At 39.2% G+C, this 17,322-nt stretch overlaps 1 protein-coding gene and 3 pseudogenes across 2 annotated transcripts; 1 reads left to right on the top strand and 3 right to left on the bottom strand.

Moving 5' to 3' along the window:
• The first annotated feature begins 341 nt into the window (after window positions 1-341).
• Window positions 342-1,364, top strand: LOC106293688 (annotated as a pseudogene).
• A 4,463-nt stretch (window positions 1,365-5,827) lies between these two features.
• On the bottom strand, window positions 5,828-7,058 carry LOC106344846 (annotated as a pseudogene).
• An 815-nt stretch (window positions 7,059-7,873) lies between these two features.
• Window positions 7,874-8,746, bottom strand: LOC106344845 (annotated as a pseudogene).
• Window positions 8,747-13,273: 4,527 nt separating this feature from the next.
• On the bottom strand, window positions 13,274-15,250 carry LOC106292775. Of its 2 annotated transcripts, XM_013728426.1 has the most exons (8): window positions 15,016-15,250; window positions 14,734-14,836; window positions 14,616-14,654; window positions 14,454-14,551; window positions 14,273-14,387; window positions 14,129-14,211; window positions 13,514-14,054; window positions 13,274-13,442 (listed from the first exon to the last, which is right to left on the bottom strand). In XM_013728426.1, exons 1-8 carry the CDS (start codon window positions 15,127-15,129, stop codon window positions 13,381-13,383), a joined length of 1,155 nt encoding a protein of 384 aa, XP_013583880.1. In that variant the 5' UTR covers window positions 15,130-15,250; the 3' UTR covers window positions 13,274-13,380. The 2 variants fall into 2 exon arrangements, with proteins under 2 accessions (XP_013583880.1, XP_013583881.1); XM_013728427.1 differs by lacking the exon at window positions 14,616-14,654.
• Between the last annotated feature and the right edge of the window lie 2,072 nt (window positions 15,251-17,322).

The raw sequence follows: 17,322 nt of genomic DNA, 5'->3' as shown, positions 1-17,322 counted from the left end.
TTTATTGGTCGGCCGAGCCGCCTTATATCCTGTTTATTATTTATTGGTCGGCCGAGCCGCCTTATATCCTGTTTATTATTTATTGGTCGGCCGAGCCGCCTTATATCCTGTTTATTATTTATTGGTCGGCCGAGCCGCCTTATATCCTGTTTATTATTTATTGGTCGGCCGAGCCGCCTTATATCCTGTTTATTATTTATTGGTCGGCCGAGCCGCCTTATATCCTGTTTATTATTTATTGGTCGGCCGAGCCGCCTTATATCCTGTTTATTATTTATTGGTCGGCCGTGTGGACCCACGCGCTAAGAAACCCTCTACTGTACCCAGATAAAGATGCTCTTAGAATCTTAGCCATGTTTTCTGGAATGTTCATGAAGAAGCCAGACAAAGGTTTAGCCCATAAGCAGCTACGGACCCACGTTGCTTTGTTCGGAAGCTGAGTTGTCGTTATCCGTGTTGTTCCATACATCCTCTCCTATTTCTCTGATTCCAAAGATGAGCTCAAGATCGACTTCTAAGACTCCATCCCACTTTTTCCATTTTCTGGTCAGCCATAGAGTTCGATTCTCCAATTCCGATCGCACCTTTTTTTTTATTCCGTTGACATGATTTTGCTTTCTCGATTCGGAAAGTTTTGAGCTTTGTATTAGCTATCGAATTTGTTTAGTAATCTTCGCTGATACTCGATTACGTTTGTAATTTAATAGAATATATTTTTGTTTGATGTAAATGCTCTAGGATCGAGCTCAGGTCTTGTTTGATGTTGCATCTTTTTGGGGCATACAATATCTTTCTTGTCTGTTGTTGGCTAGGTTTCACGAGAATGTGTTCTGACATAAAAGCATGATATGTTGAGTATTGAATATAGATATACTTAGGGAAGCTAGTTTACCCCCTTTTCTGTGCTGGCATGTGAGTCCTCTCTCTTGAAAAAATCTTCAAGTTTCAATATTCAGAACATGATAGAACGAACCATGTGTTATGAATTTGAGAGGTAGTCAAATTGGAGAACGTGTTAAAATGTTTATGTCATATAAATCAAATGTATATGATTTTTTTTTTTAAATGGATTAAGCTTTGCTAAAAAGCCAATATCTTCTTTCATCTTTGTGCAGTGTTGAAGTGGTGGTGGTATAATAGATGCACTATGAGGCTGTGGAAACACTTTTTCCTACTTTACCAATTTTTAGGACCTGAAATAACACCAAGTTGTTAGACGTGAGGTTATATTATAGTGATGTGCTTTTGTTTGCTATTCGTTTTTAAATGTTCTCTTAAAGCCTTTCTTCTCATGCCTCTATATTTGCTCTTCTCGTTCTGATGAATACCTATCACAGCTCTTCCAACATGAACAGACTTCTCTTTTTCACGACCATTCATAACTCTCAGAAATAACGTGCGAACAAGAAACTCAAAATCTGATTTTAGTAATGATCTTTAATAAAGCATCGTGGTTTTCTCTGTTATTACTTACATGTGTGCAAGTAGTACTTAAGATCAATCTACAGGAGGAGAGATTCCTCATCTAAAACAAAATAATTGCAAAACACATGAGAGTCACCCACATATAACCAAATTCTTAAGACGACTCATGCACTGCATCACAATGTCTTCTCAATGAGGTCTGCACAATATGCAAACATATGTCCGCTATATCTAACAACTTACAAGTGAGAAGATGATATTTGATATTGCATGAAAGCTACACTTTAGTGTCAGCTTTGTTTGTTTCATATGTTTCGGAAGTAAGTAGACCAAGACGTGACAGTTATTTCACTGAAACCTCAGATGAGACAGAGTGGGGTGTTGGGTATAGTGATTTAGAGGAGAGTAAGTCGTGTCGGGTGTTTCACTGGAATCTCAGGTCCACTCCTGCTTAAGTTCTATCCAACCATATCTCGGCCACAAAGATATGGGAGGCAATGTCCCACCATGTATGGTACTTGATAACAAGACATTCCATAGAAAAAAAATCAATTCTATAGAGTACAAATGTTTAATATGGTTTAAGACTTTTAAGTGATCTAATAACAAGATTCATATTTTCATAGAAGAATGCTTATAATTTTATGACCCACAAAATGTCTTATTAAAAGAAAATAAATACAAAACAAAACGTGCATCCAAGTCAATTGTCATTGTAGACACATAGTGGTAAAGCTTGCATAGCTACAACATCCGCACTGATGTTTGCACAAGATGAGATTAAATGCATGTTGAACAAAGTGTTGGATGAAACTCTTACTTAATGAGAATATGTTCATACGAAGCCACTAACACAAATACCAAAATCTACTAGATTGTTAGAACAAGACTTTCGACTCCGATAGTTACTTAAACATGTCAATGCGATACAAGTAATTGATTCACGTTGTTAGTGATCCCACCATATCTCAAGGGACCATTAACGCTAAGTCTCTTTCTAAGAACATCTTTCCGAATTAGTTAACGTAGTGAAAGTTCAGAGAGAAACAATGAGACCTTCAAATAAATAAACCAAGAGTTGTAATTTAATAGTGTCTAGTCATAGTATATATATATATATATATATAATCACTAATCAAAAAGTGTGAATGTTTGTCGGGTTCCCTTGTTCACGAGCTGAAATGGATAGGGCCGAACTCCAGATCTGCCTCACCAACCGGGCCGAACTCCAGATCTGCCTCACCAAACCGGGCAAATCGGGACAATGTCCCATCACCTTATTGTCTCCACTTGGTTCACAAGCTTGTGTTACTAAGCTTAACATTAAATTCTTGTCAACTAAACTTATCTATCTATTACAATAAAATAGGCTTGCGTCTCTCCACAGCTCTCCACCTCAGCAAGTGAGCATGGGGCAAAAACCTCCACGTGGCATTCTTAAAAATTCTTCTATCAATTTGTTTTTGAAAATTTTTATCGGCTGGATCATTCGTTTTTATTATTATGTGCTGGGCCATTTGCCCATTTGTTTTGTATATTTGTTGGCACATTAAAATATAGGGTTAGCATCACCTTCTGAATTTCTGAGAAACATTTGCAGGAAACCTCTTCAGTCGATCATCTCAACGTAACGTTTCCAGTTTTGCATTAATAAGTCTTTCATCCTGAGCTTTAAATTCATTACCCCACTCTCAGTCGGACTCATCCTAACCGACGGAAGGTCTGACTATAAATCTCCGATCTCCCAGCGATAAACAACAAAACTTCAACCAAATCGAGAAGAGTATACTTGATAATTAGAAACTCCAATGATGAGCATGAAGAAAGGCGGTGAACTAATGACTCTTGACATGCTACTTATTGACGAGAAGGTAATCACATTAGTCTCCTACTAATCCTGACCATGATAACAGATATTCCATATGTCCGATCTTTTGTTTTAGTCCTTTTGAACCGTCAATTCTCATGCAAGGATCTGTTAGTGTGAATCTTCTTCTCTAAAATGGCAACCAAAATAAGAGGCCTTAGCTCATCATTTGGTCTCTTTATCTTCTTCTCTTATCGAAATCTTCTAAAATGGCGAATCTTCAATTGCTTCTGTTTGAGTTGAAGGCTGGTCGGTGTAAGGAGACTATTGTTACCCGTCTCTTCCGTTTCTTGGAAGCTAGGAATGTCAAGAAAAGTGGGGAGCTTATGGAGAACAATATGGTTTAGGTAGGCGATAAGGTGATTTGATTCTGCTGAATCTGTGTTTCTTTTAACTTATGAAGAAATTTTGCTTTCTAACGCTACAGTGTCTTAATCTTTTGATTCTTTAGCTCATTGGATAAAAGTCGATGTTTAACGTTTGATTGTTTTTTATGGTTGCAGTCCCTGATGATCCAGAGGCCCAGCTGTTTGTGTCAGTGATTTTGATGGTTTAGCAACTCTCCTTCATAACAAATTGGTGGTCTCAGGTGTTGAGCCAAAAGTGTTCGTCGCAACTAACCTCAATCCTAAGTTGGTCGGAGGATCTGGTTTCTCTGACAAATTTTCCAAATAAACCAATTCCACTTAGCAACTCCTGATGTGCTTATTTTTTCCATTCAGACAGGTCGTCTTTTCCTAAACACTACGACAAGAACCCATTTTTACTTTACTATTTTTCAAGTACGAAGGTGTTTAGAAGATAGAGACTGTGACGGCTGCTGAGCTTAATGCATATGTTCTGAACTCGGGCCCAAAGGTGCACACGTTAACTTATGTCCTCCTCTATTACTGCTTGATGTTTGTATTTCTAAAATGGTAACCAATCTAAAATTACGACAGTTGGTGGAGTTCTCCTGCACTGAAGTTTATAGTATTGACACTGAAAATGGGTGGTGCTACACCTCCTGCTCCAAATGCTATAGGAAGCTTCAACGTGTATTCTCTTCATTCACATGTGCAGCATGCCACAATGAAAATATAGTTGGGTGTTTGTCTGCATAAACTGAAATATTTTCATTTATAATACTGCAATGGTAAGCATTATTTAACTCAATAAACCTAAACAATGAACATGCTGTTACTTATGCAAGTGAAGTGTGTAGTTTTCGGTCTCAGATGGTACAGACTCGGGTGGGTTTGTTGCCTTTGATGGAGAAATGACTAAGCTAACAAATGCACATGCTTCAGAGGTTGCACAACTAATGGTAAATCTATGCATACCCTCTTAAATAATTGTGTTATTATTTCAAAAAAAAAAATTCATAAACACTACTTAATATGTAAATGCTTTCTTGGTGCAGGACCCTGGTGGGGAGGACCCCGAGCAAAGATCCCTGCTACAGTGCTTGAAGGATATGGTTGGATGCACTTTCACTTTCCAGTTGAAGCTTTCCCCATCCAAATTCTCCCCAAAACATCAGTCCTTTACCATATCAAGGATCTTTGACCGGCAATCAGCGTCCATCACTTCCAAACTTTGCTCCACCTGTAGGCTTTACCACTTTCTAAACTTGCTCTCAAATTATAGTTCTGTTGTTCATCCTCTTATATGGGTTTATGCGCAGGGTGATGATAATAACCTTGGAGATGGCAGGCCTAGAGTAGTTACATCTAAGCCCTCCAGTAATGTCACCAAGGTCTCCCTTGCGAACGAAGCTTTGCTGGCGAGCTGTGGAGTGCTTGGGAAAGCTACAGCCGCTAGCAGTGTTGTCTACTATGAACATGTCATGTGGTTGGTGAAAGCACAGCCGAGGGAGCAGCCGAGCAGGACTTGAGGACGATGGGCGGACCATGAGAAAGGCTCGCAATGCTTAGCTTAGGGGAGTAGCCAAGACCAATGCCTACTACTACTTACATTAAGATTTTATATTTTTCTAAGCTTAAATTAACAGTTTCGGACCTCATTTGTTCTACGAGTCATTTCGTTTTTGTTTTCCTCACTTATTATTTCCTAGGCTTGGTCAGTAATAAATCTAATGAGCTCAAATATAATTTTAAAGGAAACAATTAAGAAAGTTTCTCATAAATTTCTAATTTGATATACAAACAAATAAGACCAAGTTTTAAAAAAAAGCAGTAACTATCTTCTCCCTTTGCCAACAAGCTTAGACCAACTCCACCCATTAGGAGTCCTAATGATTAAATTAGTGGGTTTTATGGTGATTTGATTAGTTAAGAATCTTGGGTATTGGAATTAATTTTTTCTTTCTCCAATGGGAGAACCCCATAGGAGTTCTTAATTTTTATTTTTTAATTTTTTTTTAATTAGAAACATATGAAAAATACAAATACAAATTGAAACATAAAACATATGAAAAATACAAATACAAATTGAAAACGAAAAAAAGCCAATTAGTCGAAATCTTGATTTGTTCCAAATTTTTGCCAAATATGCTCAACCAAATCAGCTTTCAATTGTTGATGTATTGTTTTATCACGAACTCGATTCCGCATGCTCATCATATTGCCGAGATTTGAAGGCATATCTGTAGAATACGTGAAATCCACATGGGAACTTCGGTTTGATTCCGGTTGTGTGAAAACTGATACATCAAACTGAGTGTACCCATCTCGTTCGTCTTCTACGATCGTATTATGTAGAATGATACATGCTCTCATTATCTTACCAATTTTTATTTTATCCCACAAAAGAGCCAGATTTTTGACTATGGCAAATCAAGCTTGCAAGACCCAAAAGCACGCTCGACATCTTTGTGCACAGCTTCTTGATGTGTAGCGAATAAGGATGCATTCGGACCTTGCGGAAGTGGAATAGATTGTACAAAAGTTGCCCATTTTGGATAAATACCATCTGTGAGATAGTAAGCCAAATGGTACTCGTGTCCATTGACAATGTAATTAACTTTTAGAGCTCGGCCTTGTAATATATCATCAAAAACCGGTGATCGATCAAGAACATTAATATCGTTTAATGTACCTGGAGGTCCGAAAAAGGCATGCCATATCCAGAGATCTTGTGAAGCTACCGCCTCTAAAACAATTGTTGGCTTTCCCGATCCACGTGTATATTGACCTTTCCATGCGGTTGGACAATTCTTCCACTCCCAATGCATACAATCGATGCTTCCTATCATCCCGGGAAATCCGCGTATCTCGCCAATATCGAGTAGTCGTTAAAGATCTTCTGGAGTCGGGCTTCTTAGATACTCATCTCCAAATAAATCTATGATTCCTTCAACAAAATGTTCCAAGCATAAAAGTGCGGTGGACTCACCAAGTCGGAGGTATTCGTCGACCGCATCAGCTGGGCAACCATATGCCATCATACGAATTGCTGTCGTTGCCTTTTGTAACGGAGAGTGACCCAACCTTCCAGTAGCATCTCTTCTTTGTTGAAAGTATGGGATTTCAGCGGAGAGTCGTTCAACAATACGCATGAACAAGGGCTTGTTCATTCGAAACCGGCGTCGAAATATGTGAGAAGGATATGTTGCATCTTCACTAAAATAATCGTTCCATAACTGCATGTGTCCTTGTTCTCGTTGTCTTTCAATGTAGGCTCGTTTCTTCTTTGACCTTGATGCTTCTTGGCGATTCTCATGACAACCGAGGAGATGTTCGTAGTGTTGATAAAAAATTTGATCGAATTTTTCATCCATTTCATCATCGAAAGCATCGAAATTATTTGAAGAAGAAGACGCCATTATAAAATTGTGAAGAAAGAAATGTGAAAAATATCTTGATTATTTGGAGAGGAATAAAAAAGAAAGTTGTATTTTGGGTTTCGTTTATTTGGAGAAGAAAAAGAAAGAATCAAGGGTTTTGGATTTGGTTTTCTAATTTAAAGAAGCTCTCGACTTTGTAATTAAAAGAAGCAGTGAGAATGAGTTGAGAATGAGTTGCTCTCTCTCGAGGTTTTAAAAGAAGCGTTGAGAATGAAAGCTACAATCTCGGTTTTGGTTCAATATATAAAGAGTGACAACAACATTAACAAGAATATATGAAAATACATTGTCTTCTTGTGTCACAAGCAACAACAAGAAATGAGACTTGTCACGAGACTAGCGGCATCTTGTGTCACGAGAACTGAAACTTGAGACTTGTGTCACGAGAACTGAGACTTGTGTCACAAAAACTGAGACTTCAGAATTGTGTCACGAGAACTGAGACTTGAGACTTTCGGATTCTTCTGTCACGAGACTTGAGACTTGAGACTTGTGTCTTCTTTTGTCACGAGCTTCTGCAACACAAACATAAAGGCAATGCAAACATCAAACACTGCGACAGCAACAAAGACAATACAAACATAAAAAGAAACATCAAACGAGGAGACACCATCAAATATTCATGGAACCAAGAGAAACAACACTGATTACATTAAGGGAAATATTTTACACAACAAGACAACATCAGATATTTTACACAACAAGACAACATCAAAGACTGATACAGAGAGAAACAAAGACCGCTACTGAAGAGAAACATTAACCGCTACTAAAGAGAAACAAAGACCATCATACTAGATTGCCAACATGTCGGTTATAAGCTTATTTTTCAAAGCTATTTCTAGTTCCGAAAGTGGCTCAGTCTTGGCAATTAGACTATCAAGCAATTTCTGCTTGTTAAGCTTATCTTTCAAATCAAAGTCTCTCTGTTTAATCTCCCAGATACTCTTGAACTCCTTTCCTTCTTCTTCCAGAGACGCTGGCTTACTCACACCTTTTTTTCCTCTAGCCTTTGCAGCTTTAACACCTTCTGGCCGAGCCATTGCTTCATCATCTCCTGCAACAGAAGTTGATGACTGAGCCGATAGATCGTCTAACTTCCTCCTCTTGGATTGAACTTTATCTTTTGTAGTTTGTGTTCCACACCACTTCTGGTCATGGCGAAGCTCCAACCATGCGTGCTCCATGGTGAACTTGGACTTGTAATCATTGAAGAAAATCTCGTGAGCCATCTTCAAAACGTCATCCTAGTTCTGTCCACTCGATCTCTGTTTTGTTGCCGCTTCATAACATCCAACGAACTTACATACCCCCTCGTTAATCTTGGCCCACCTCTGTTTACAGTGCATTCCCTCTCTCTTCTGCATACCAGCCATCTTAGGACTCGCACCAAAGTATGCAGCAATGCGTTTCCAAAAGGCCATTGCTTTCTGCTCATTCCCGACCACTGCATCTTTGGAGGTGTTCAGCCATGCGCTTATCAGCACAACATCCTCTGTTGGAGACCATTTGCGCCTCTCTTTGCGGTCAGACACAGCCTCAACCTCTTCATCCGAGGCAGATAGTTCTACACTAGGGATTTGAGCAGACACAAAGGAGAAGGAGGTGTTTCGGTGTTGGTTGTTTAAGAGATTTTGAAAGCTACAATCTAGGCTAAAAGGATCCATAGCAAGAAGCAGGAGATACAAAGGAGAAGGAATACGAAGAAGAAGGAGATACAAAGAAGAAGGAATTAACTTGTTGAACCAAGTTAGACAGCTTTTATTAAGGATTTAACTTATTGAAACAAGTTAGATAGATTTGAAAAGGGAATTAAAGTCCCTTTACTACCACAACCACCAAACGTTAAACACATCAACCCAACTAACAAACACCATCAGACTTAATTCCATTAAATTACAAACCTATCTAACAAAGCATTAAAAGCGACTCAAATCTATCAGACTTGAATTACAACTCCATCAAATCTATCATTGCATTGAACCTACATTAAACCGGTGCAACCAACTCAAGCAAACTAAACCTAAAAACTAAGTAAAGTTATGCCACATTATCTCATCGTTGTTGTCTCTGCTGTGGTTATTGGCATCTCGTTTCACTATAAATGGCGCTATACGAGAGCCTCCTTCCACAAAAAAGAACCAAGATTAAGCAAAGGCTAAACTAAATGTTCAAAAATTAAATACACTAACTAAGCGAAGGACCACACGAACCTTTGTTGAGTTGCTTGAGAGGACCATCAAGCAGAGAAGTTCTCGCTACTGTGTTTAAAACCTATCAGAGAACAAAATATTTAAAAGTGAGATTAGAACCATTAAGAACAGAGCAAAATGTATGTAAATTTAGAGAAAACTATATCGAATGAAACACACACAAGAACAGAGCAAAATGTGTGTCAATTTTACTGTGATCCGAGAGAACCACATTCCAATTAGAGGTAAAACTAGTTCAATACGGTTCACATACATCAATGTCATGAATCATGTGTCATGTTTGCGAGAAAACAATCAAACATGGATCAAACCGACAAAAGATTCTAAACCATTACTCTGATCTAAACAAGGATCAAACACACACAAAATCGTAAAAAAACTCTCATAACGATCCCACCTTTGCCGAGAAAACAGTGAGATCACAACAATTTCAGAAAAAACAAATCGCAATATATATTTTACATGCAAAATATATACACTTACAGATGAGAGACGGCGAGGAGAAGATCCGTAAAAGGGGAGGACTCCTTCTGGAAGAGCTTGCGGAAGATCAGCTTCGTCGAGGAATTGGGACTGAAGAGATCACCGCTTCACGGAGAACACAATGGGACAGAGCGAGAGAGAAGACGGCGAGACGGAGAAGGAGGACCGATCGAGACATAAAACCTAGTCAGACACACGGCGGAGGGAAAGAGAAGCCGGAGACGAAGGGAAAGAGAAGCTGGCGACGTCGAGAGAGAAGATGGAGTGAGAGAGAAGTCGGACAGTTCAAAAGAGAGGACAAGCTTTGGTTTCGTCGAAACCCCGTCGAAGAAGAGAGAGACACAAAAAATTACGGTCCAATACCACGCTTCCACGTAAGGGATCCTTACCCTCTCTTAAAATGCCATAATTAGAGGTGGTCCCAAGCTTAATTAGCCTTTTTCATTTATTTTTAATGTTTTTTTCTAAAGATCCCATGCATAAGATCCACTGATGGACCTGCTCTTAAGAATATGTATTTTAATGGAAACCAACTTGCAACCATTAAGCTGGGAACCAGCTATTAAACCATGATTTCATGAAAATCTACTATATGCCAACTTCTATTTCTATTTAACTCAAGTTGTTTCATAGACAAAAAATACAGTAGCACCACGCCATAGCAAAGGACGTTGGACTGACTTTGACGGCATTGACATTGAGATTCATAAGGTGAACAAAGCAGTTGAATAATTCTTAATGGACCCCCAGTAAGATAGTCAGTTTGATTAAAATATTCAGAGAACAGAAGGATATGGTCAGATACTCCTACGTTCTTCAATACTTTTTTCGACGAGTTGTGTATCCGGTTATGTATTTAGTTGGTTGTCTTGACCTAAATTAAGAGTCAGTCATGTTTCTCTTCCATAGGGTTGCATGCATACGTAACTTGCCAAATCCAGTCCGTAACCAAGAACATTGCTTTCGATTAAAGATATGAAACTTTTAAAAAATTATACTATATACTTATACATATTCGTGAGAAAACATTAAATGTAGAGCGTATTATAACTGAAGTCCTCAATTATAAAATGTCACATACTCTAGATTGTATGATCAATAAGCCATAGTAAATTTATAATGGCAAATAAATAGAGAGAAACATGCAATTTATCTATACGGTAAAACCATGTTATGTAAGGGAGATAAAAATGTTGGAGAAACATACGTTGATAAAATTGGTTGGAAACACGTCCATAAAGTGAGTGATCAGTGTGGGAACCGCATAAAAGCTCGACTGTTACTTCACCACTCTACAAGCAATGAATGCTAAATTATGCCACTTACACAACACTAACGGGCCACTTTCCAAACCGGATTAATGGGTCAAGATGTGGGTCTTCTCCGATACCATGATAATTTTTCTCGACTTCCAGCTTAAAACCAATTGGCGATAAATGGATTTGCCGATCTATCTTATATATTGTTTAAGATTTCTTACAATTACCGATGTGGACACTTTTTATTTAATATATGACAAGACCAGGCCACCAAAAGAGATATAGGATTAAGTGATAGAAAATAACATATTCTGCCATTGAAGAAGCTAAAATGTTACAGGAAGCTGTGACATAATCAGTGGACCAACAACCCAATTTTGGGAGGAGATTGGTGATACTGAAAATTAGATCCTGCAGTTCTGTGAAACGCTCCGGATGTAAACATATATTATAAGACATCATTTGTTGTTAAATAATATAGATTAATTGTTATTTGTGACATTATTGAAACTATTCATATATTACTTTAAGATATAATTTTTATAATTTTATCACATTACGTTATATTTTCAATTGATTTAGCTTGGAAGTGGATTAATTTATAATCGGGAGACAATTAATTATTGTAATAGTATTAAAATTATATTCTTAGAAATTAAAAAAAAAGTTATTCTTACTTTAGATTTTCTTCAACTATATCAAAGTGAAATAGAAGTAAAATAAGAAATATAAATCTTTACATTTTCTTAACTTTTTAATTTCAAAATTTTGTATTTTATAACCAAAAAATGGTAGTGGTCCTTTCAACTCAACCAACAAATTTTAATAAATACAATTTGATTTTAAAACAAAAACATATTATTATTATTTTTAACTCGAAAATTCATTTCATTCACTGAAAAGATACAAGGTGAAGTACAGAAGCCGGCAGAATATGAATAAATCTCCGGAGACAATAGCCCAAAAAAGGGAGACATAATACTAATCAAAACAACCGACATATTTTAAAACAGTAGACAATGGAACTATAGCTGGCACTGATGATCCAATAATTACTCACTACCTTTCTATAGAACACGATAACACTGAGCTGAACTAAGGAGCAAATGTCTTGAGCGATTCCAATCCTTTAGGGAACATCACCAAGCCAAACTAGAACATCAACATCAGAAACAATCGCAAGGTCAAATCTACATCAACTCCAGCAGGTACTATTCATCTGAAACTTGCATGACCAAATTCTCTCGCTAAAACTAAAGTACAAGAACCAAAGAACTTGAAACGTCTGAGAAAACGTCAAAGAAGACCACCATCTCTTACACGCGGACACTCGCAAGATAGCCAAGTGACGTATAGAACAAAAGCAGCCCAAAAAACAAAAACATATTATATTTATTATTTTATTTTAAAGTAAATTTTCAAAAAAAAAAATATAGAATTAAGATATATTTTCATATACAATAGTTTTAGCGAAAACTTCCCCGCCCGTAGGGCGGACCAACTACTAGTATATACGTGATGTAAAAACTTGTTTTTTCCGATGTGAGATTCGGTAATTGTAAAAAAAAAAAAAGCTAAACTCAGATTAAAACTCTACCAGATTAGGCCAAACTCAAAACTGGTTAAGTTCTGGTTTTATAAATGACAGTTTGATGAGAGAAGAGATTGACTTCTCTTTACAAAATGGTCGGTAAAGAGTGAGACTATGAGACCTTCATAATTTAACTGTGTTTAGTAATAAGCAGAGCAAAAACTAAACTCACAACTGTCATAATAGAAGAATGACCAGGGCCGGCGCAAAAACCTGGTCTTCTTTGAAGCCGAGGTCCCAAGGTCGTCTTCTGCTCTTCCTTCTCGCGTTCCAGATATCCATGAGTTGTACCAATAAATATTCCCGACTCCTTTGTAATGGATTTGGGTCCAAACAGTGACGTAAAAACTGGTTTCTTGCGATGTGTCACTTTGGTCATTCTAAAAAACCTAGACTGATATTAAAAGTGTACTAGATTTTATATACCAAATTCAAAACCGGTTAAAATTCTGGTTTTCATTTTACATCCATTTTCTAATACGACTATTTTTATAACCATCGATGGTTGGATGAGAAAAGAGATTGACTGAACGTGTTACTACTACAAAGACATGTAAGAAATGATCTCTCTCATAAACTGATTTAGTAATAATACTAATAGAGAAACAGAGTGGTTTCTCTGTTATTACCTGGTGCAGTAAGCCCTACTAAACAAATGGTCTAAGTTTATCTATTTGACAGTTCACTTATTGATGGAATAGTACACAAACAATAAACAAAAACCAAGCCAAATAAAGAACAAACAAGATCATTCTTCACAGCATTGACTGATGAGCCAACAACATCCTGGCGCCACTGTAAACCAACTCCGCATCATCTGTATCCAAAAGAGTAAACCGGCTCAGACCCAACCAAAACATAATTCAGACAAGAATTGTTAGTCCATACCAGTAAGAAGATCGAGGTTGAACTCAGGAGGCACATTATCACCTGACTCAACCGCAGCTTTAGCAGAAGCAATGCCAACCGCTAAACTCTGGAACAGATCTAAACCATCGCTCAGCGACGCAACCGTACCGCCTACTAGGCAATCCCCTGCACCAGTAAGCTTCTTGACTTTGGCTGGGACGGTTGGGAAATGCATTGCAAAAAGACTCGAGCCGTGACTCAATCCCGGTTCAGAAAACCGGTTCGGCGAACATATAAGTTGTACCCTTCTGAAAATCTCTCCACTAAACTTCCGGTTTATGTTGAGAGCCTTATTCGGGTTGCCCTTTGAGCACAAGAGAGCTCCATTGGAGCCAAGGGTTACAATAACAACTTTAATACCACTTTCAAGAAGAACCAAAATAGCTGGCCTCAACGCACAGAATACATCTTCTGGTAAAAGCTTGTTGTCTTCTGGTTTAAGGGTTTTGAACATGTTCCTTGCGCAGAGAGTGTTGGCCATCGCTATGAGCTCGTGTTGGTTTGGTGATACTACAGTTACCTATTCAGAAAACAAAACATAAATCCTTTTTTATTTCAAGTTAACATTGACGAGTATGGAGACATAACACTCACATACATGGCGATTGAGGCGATTCTCCGGGACTTTGTGACTGAGACGGGCTCAAACCATACAGGAACATTGAACTCTGCAGCCACTTCAAGAAAAAATCATCGTTAGGAAGAGAGACAATCAAACGGAGGAAGTATAAGAAGTACATTTGCAAGATGCTTCCAAAGCAAGAGTGCTAAGATTTGCATCAATCACAAGGACAGGAGCGGAGCTTATGTTTGGTTCAAACCGCTGGATCCACTCAGGTGTCAGAAACTTCTCCTGCCAGAGGAAACATTGTAAGCGAACGATAAAGTCATAACTGGCTGAGAATGAGAAGATACGTACAACAGCATCCACACGGGCAACGCCAGCAGAAACTTCTCCGTGAATGTCATATACAAGAGATACAATGGGAGTAGTGATGTCTTCACGTCTCAAGATTCCTGGAAAGGTCAAAAGACTTTTCAACTAAATCATGCATCAATCGATTTGCTTATTTAATCTAACCTTCAGTAGAGAGTTTCCAGTCTTTCAATAATACATTGGCTGTGAAAAGAAGCCATGTTAAGCTCTCAGAAGAAACAGTTCAATGAAGAGAAGAAAAGAAGAGAGTGCTCAAACAGACCTGGGCCACCGATCCCCAAAGCACCAATCATGAAGGGTCTTATTCCAAGCTTGTAGATGCATTCAGCTACATTTCTCGCTACACCACCAGGTGTAAACAACACCTTTTACAAAACATAAGAAGCATATATATAAACAACTATAGTCACACACATGAGGTTCGCAAGATCATTGACTTATGATTTGTTTTTCTTCCTTCAGATTCAATCATATGCATGATTGGATATTTGATTGCACACGAGAAATGAATCAAGAGAGACAGAGAGACTTATGAGAACCCAACCTGGCCTGGGACGGTGGTTCCGGAGATTGGTGCGGTTGAAGAAGGCTTTGCGTGAACATCCAGAATCAGAGCACCGACTACGACTGGCGAACCCACATCATCTCCCCCTCCCATTTTCCTCAGATTCTCTCGCTAATTGTTAGTATTCAGTACTCAGTAGCCTCTTCCAACAAAACTGATCTCCTTTTTTTTTCTTCTGTCTTTTTCTATTTGTCTCTCTTGTAAAAATGTTATGCTAGAAATGCCCAGCATACTTCTTGAGGCCGTTGAATTCGGCTTCATACTCCCTAACATTCATAGATCCCTGTTCCACTCTGAGAAAAGTTCCCTCGAGCTGGTCAAATGCTTCCAGCGGAAAATACTTCCCACGGAATTCGGTCTTAAAATTGGCCCACGTGCAATGCTCAGCACCAATCCGAGCCGCTACACCTCGCCACCAGAGGTGCGCATCACCGTCCAAGTAGTGGACAACAATGTCCTTCTTGTAAGCAAGAGGACAACGGATCGACTTAAAATTCTGCCCTATTCTGTCAATCCATTGATCTGCTTCCTTTGGTTTGGAAACACCGGAAACGAACTTAGTTTCTAGTTTCTGCATGTGGTCCATAACCTTTAGGTAAGACGGATTCCTAACAACGTGTGCCTCTTCTCCATCAGGCACCACGTTCTCCACTTCCTCCGCAACAGGTGGAGCCACTGGAGGTGCCGCCGCAGCAGGCAATCTTGCCAAGACTTGCGAATTCCAAGCCAGCGCGCCATCAGATTTAGTCAAGCCCTAGCAAGCCAATACGGCTCTAGGCGCATGATCTGATCCAGATGCGTCGATGGAAGGAACCGACTGTTTGGACCAAGCCAGAACTTAGCAGATAATTCGAATTAGACAAGCAATCAGTAAATAGAACATTCCTATCAATCAGACTACGATTCAGTACGATAGGCTACGGTCACGCACTCACCTTTGTCTTAGAGTCGGTTTGTTCTGTTTGATTCGGTCTGTTCTGACACCTCTTGAGCGGTTTTCGTCGGATCTTCAAACGTTCTGACAGTCGGATTCACCCCACAGACGATCGTTCTTGACTCGGACTTGATCAATCCAGCCAAATATCGAAAACTCTCTCTTAATCGGACTTTTCTCTTTCTGAGTTTCTCTCTGGTTCTTTCTTTCTGTTTCACGTACAGAAATGTCGAAATAAGACAAAGGAGACGATTAAATTGGGCAGTTGGTCGGTTTAGGCCCGAGAAACTGCCAAGTTAACAATTCCCGCTTATTTTACACGCGGCTCTTAATCCGTAACCGCCACCCCGCGCTCCAAAGCGTTCCAGCGCGATTTTTCCCCTTTTCGGACTTTAACTGTTCCCGCCACTTTTACTTAGACGAAACTCGAGCTAGAGCTGACTGATCCAGTCGACAACTCTAACCGCCTTGTTCTAATCAGACTGATACTACTGAATCAGCTCATCTCAGCTTAGCCGACAGTCTTAACTGTCTTGTCAGATTTCAGACAATCGCTGTCTAGCCGACCAGTTCAACTGTATTGTCCGAATCCAACAACACTTGTCCGGATCCAACCATCGCTGTCCGAAAATTCCGCTTTGCCTGGATTTTCATTGAGTTGTCCAAACATCCTGAGTTTCAACAAACCGAACGGCCTGTCCAATAACCCGAGCGTAAGACCGACTGATGGAGCTTTGTTTGGCTCAAAAACAGATCCGTTCCTAGCTTTAATCGGGTACATGGTTCCGCTCTAGTCGCTACTAATCAGGCACCGATCCAAGTTCTCCCATCCACCCACGGAAAGTCCTTTGAACTCTGATCAGCTCTTTCTAGCATCATCCAATCCATTTAGTACGTTCTCACAGTTCGGCCAGTCAGTCCTCAGATCATCCTAACATCGATCTTCGGAACACGGTCGCTACAAGTTCTCCCCCACTTGGCTTAGACTCGTCCTCGAGTCTTTCTTCCTGAATCTTCCGTGAGTTTGTCAAACCACTTTGGAAATTCAGCTTTCATTCTCGCCTCTGGCTCCCAGGTCGTTTCTTCCTCTCCATCGCCGTCCCAAACGACTTGGATCATTTTGATATTCTTTTTGCCTTCAGGTTTGGTTTTTCTTCCAATGATCCGGACTAGTCGTCCCTCTACAGTAAGGTTCTCTCCCAAGTCAGATGGTGGTTCAGGAACCACGTTGTCTTGATTCCTTATGCATTTTCGCAGCAAAGATACTTGGAACACGTTATGGAACTGAGCCATCGATGAGGGCAGCTCCAGTTTGTAGGCGACCTTTCCAATCCTCTCCAGGATCTTGTATG

This window comes from Brassica oleracea, chromosome C5, assembly GCF_000695525.1.
Source record: "Brassica oleracea var. oleracea cultivar TO1000 chromosome C5, BOL, whole genome shotgun sequence".
Classification (NCBI taxonomy): domain Eukaryota; kingdom Viridiplantae; phylum Streptophyta; class Magnoliopsida; order Brassicales; family Brassicaceae; genus Brassica; species Brassica oleracea.
Note: the sequence above shows the minus strand (reverse complement) of the source record. Positions and strands in the feature narration are given on the sequence as shown.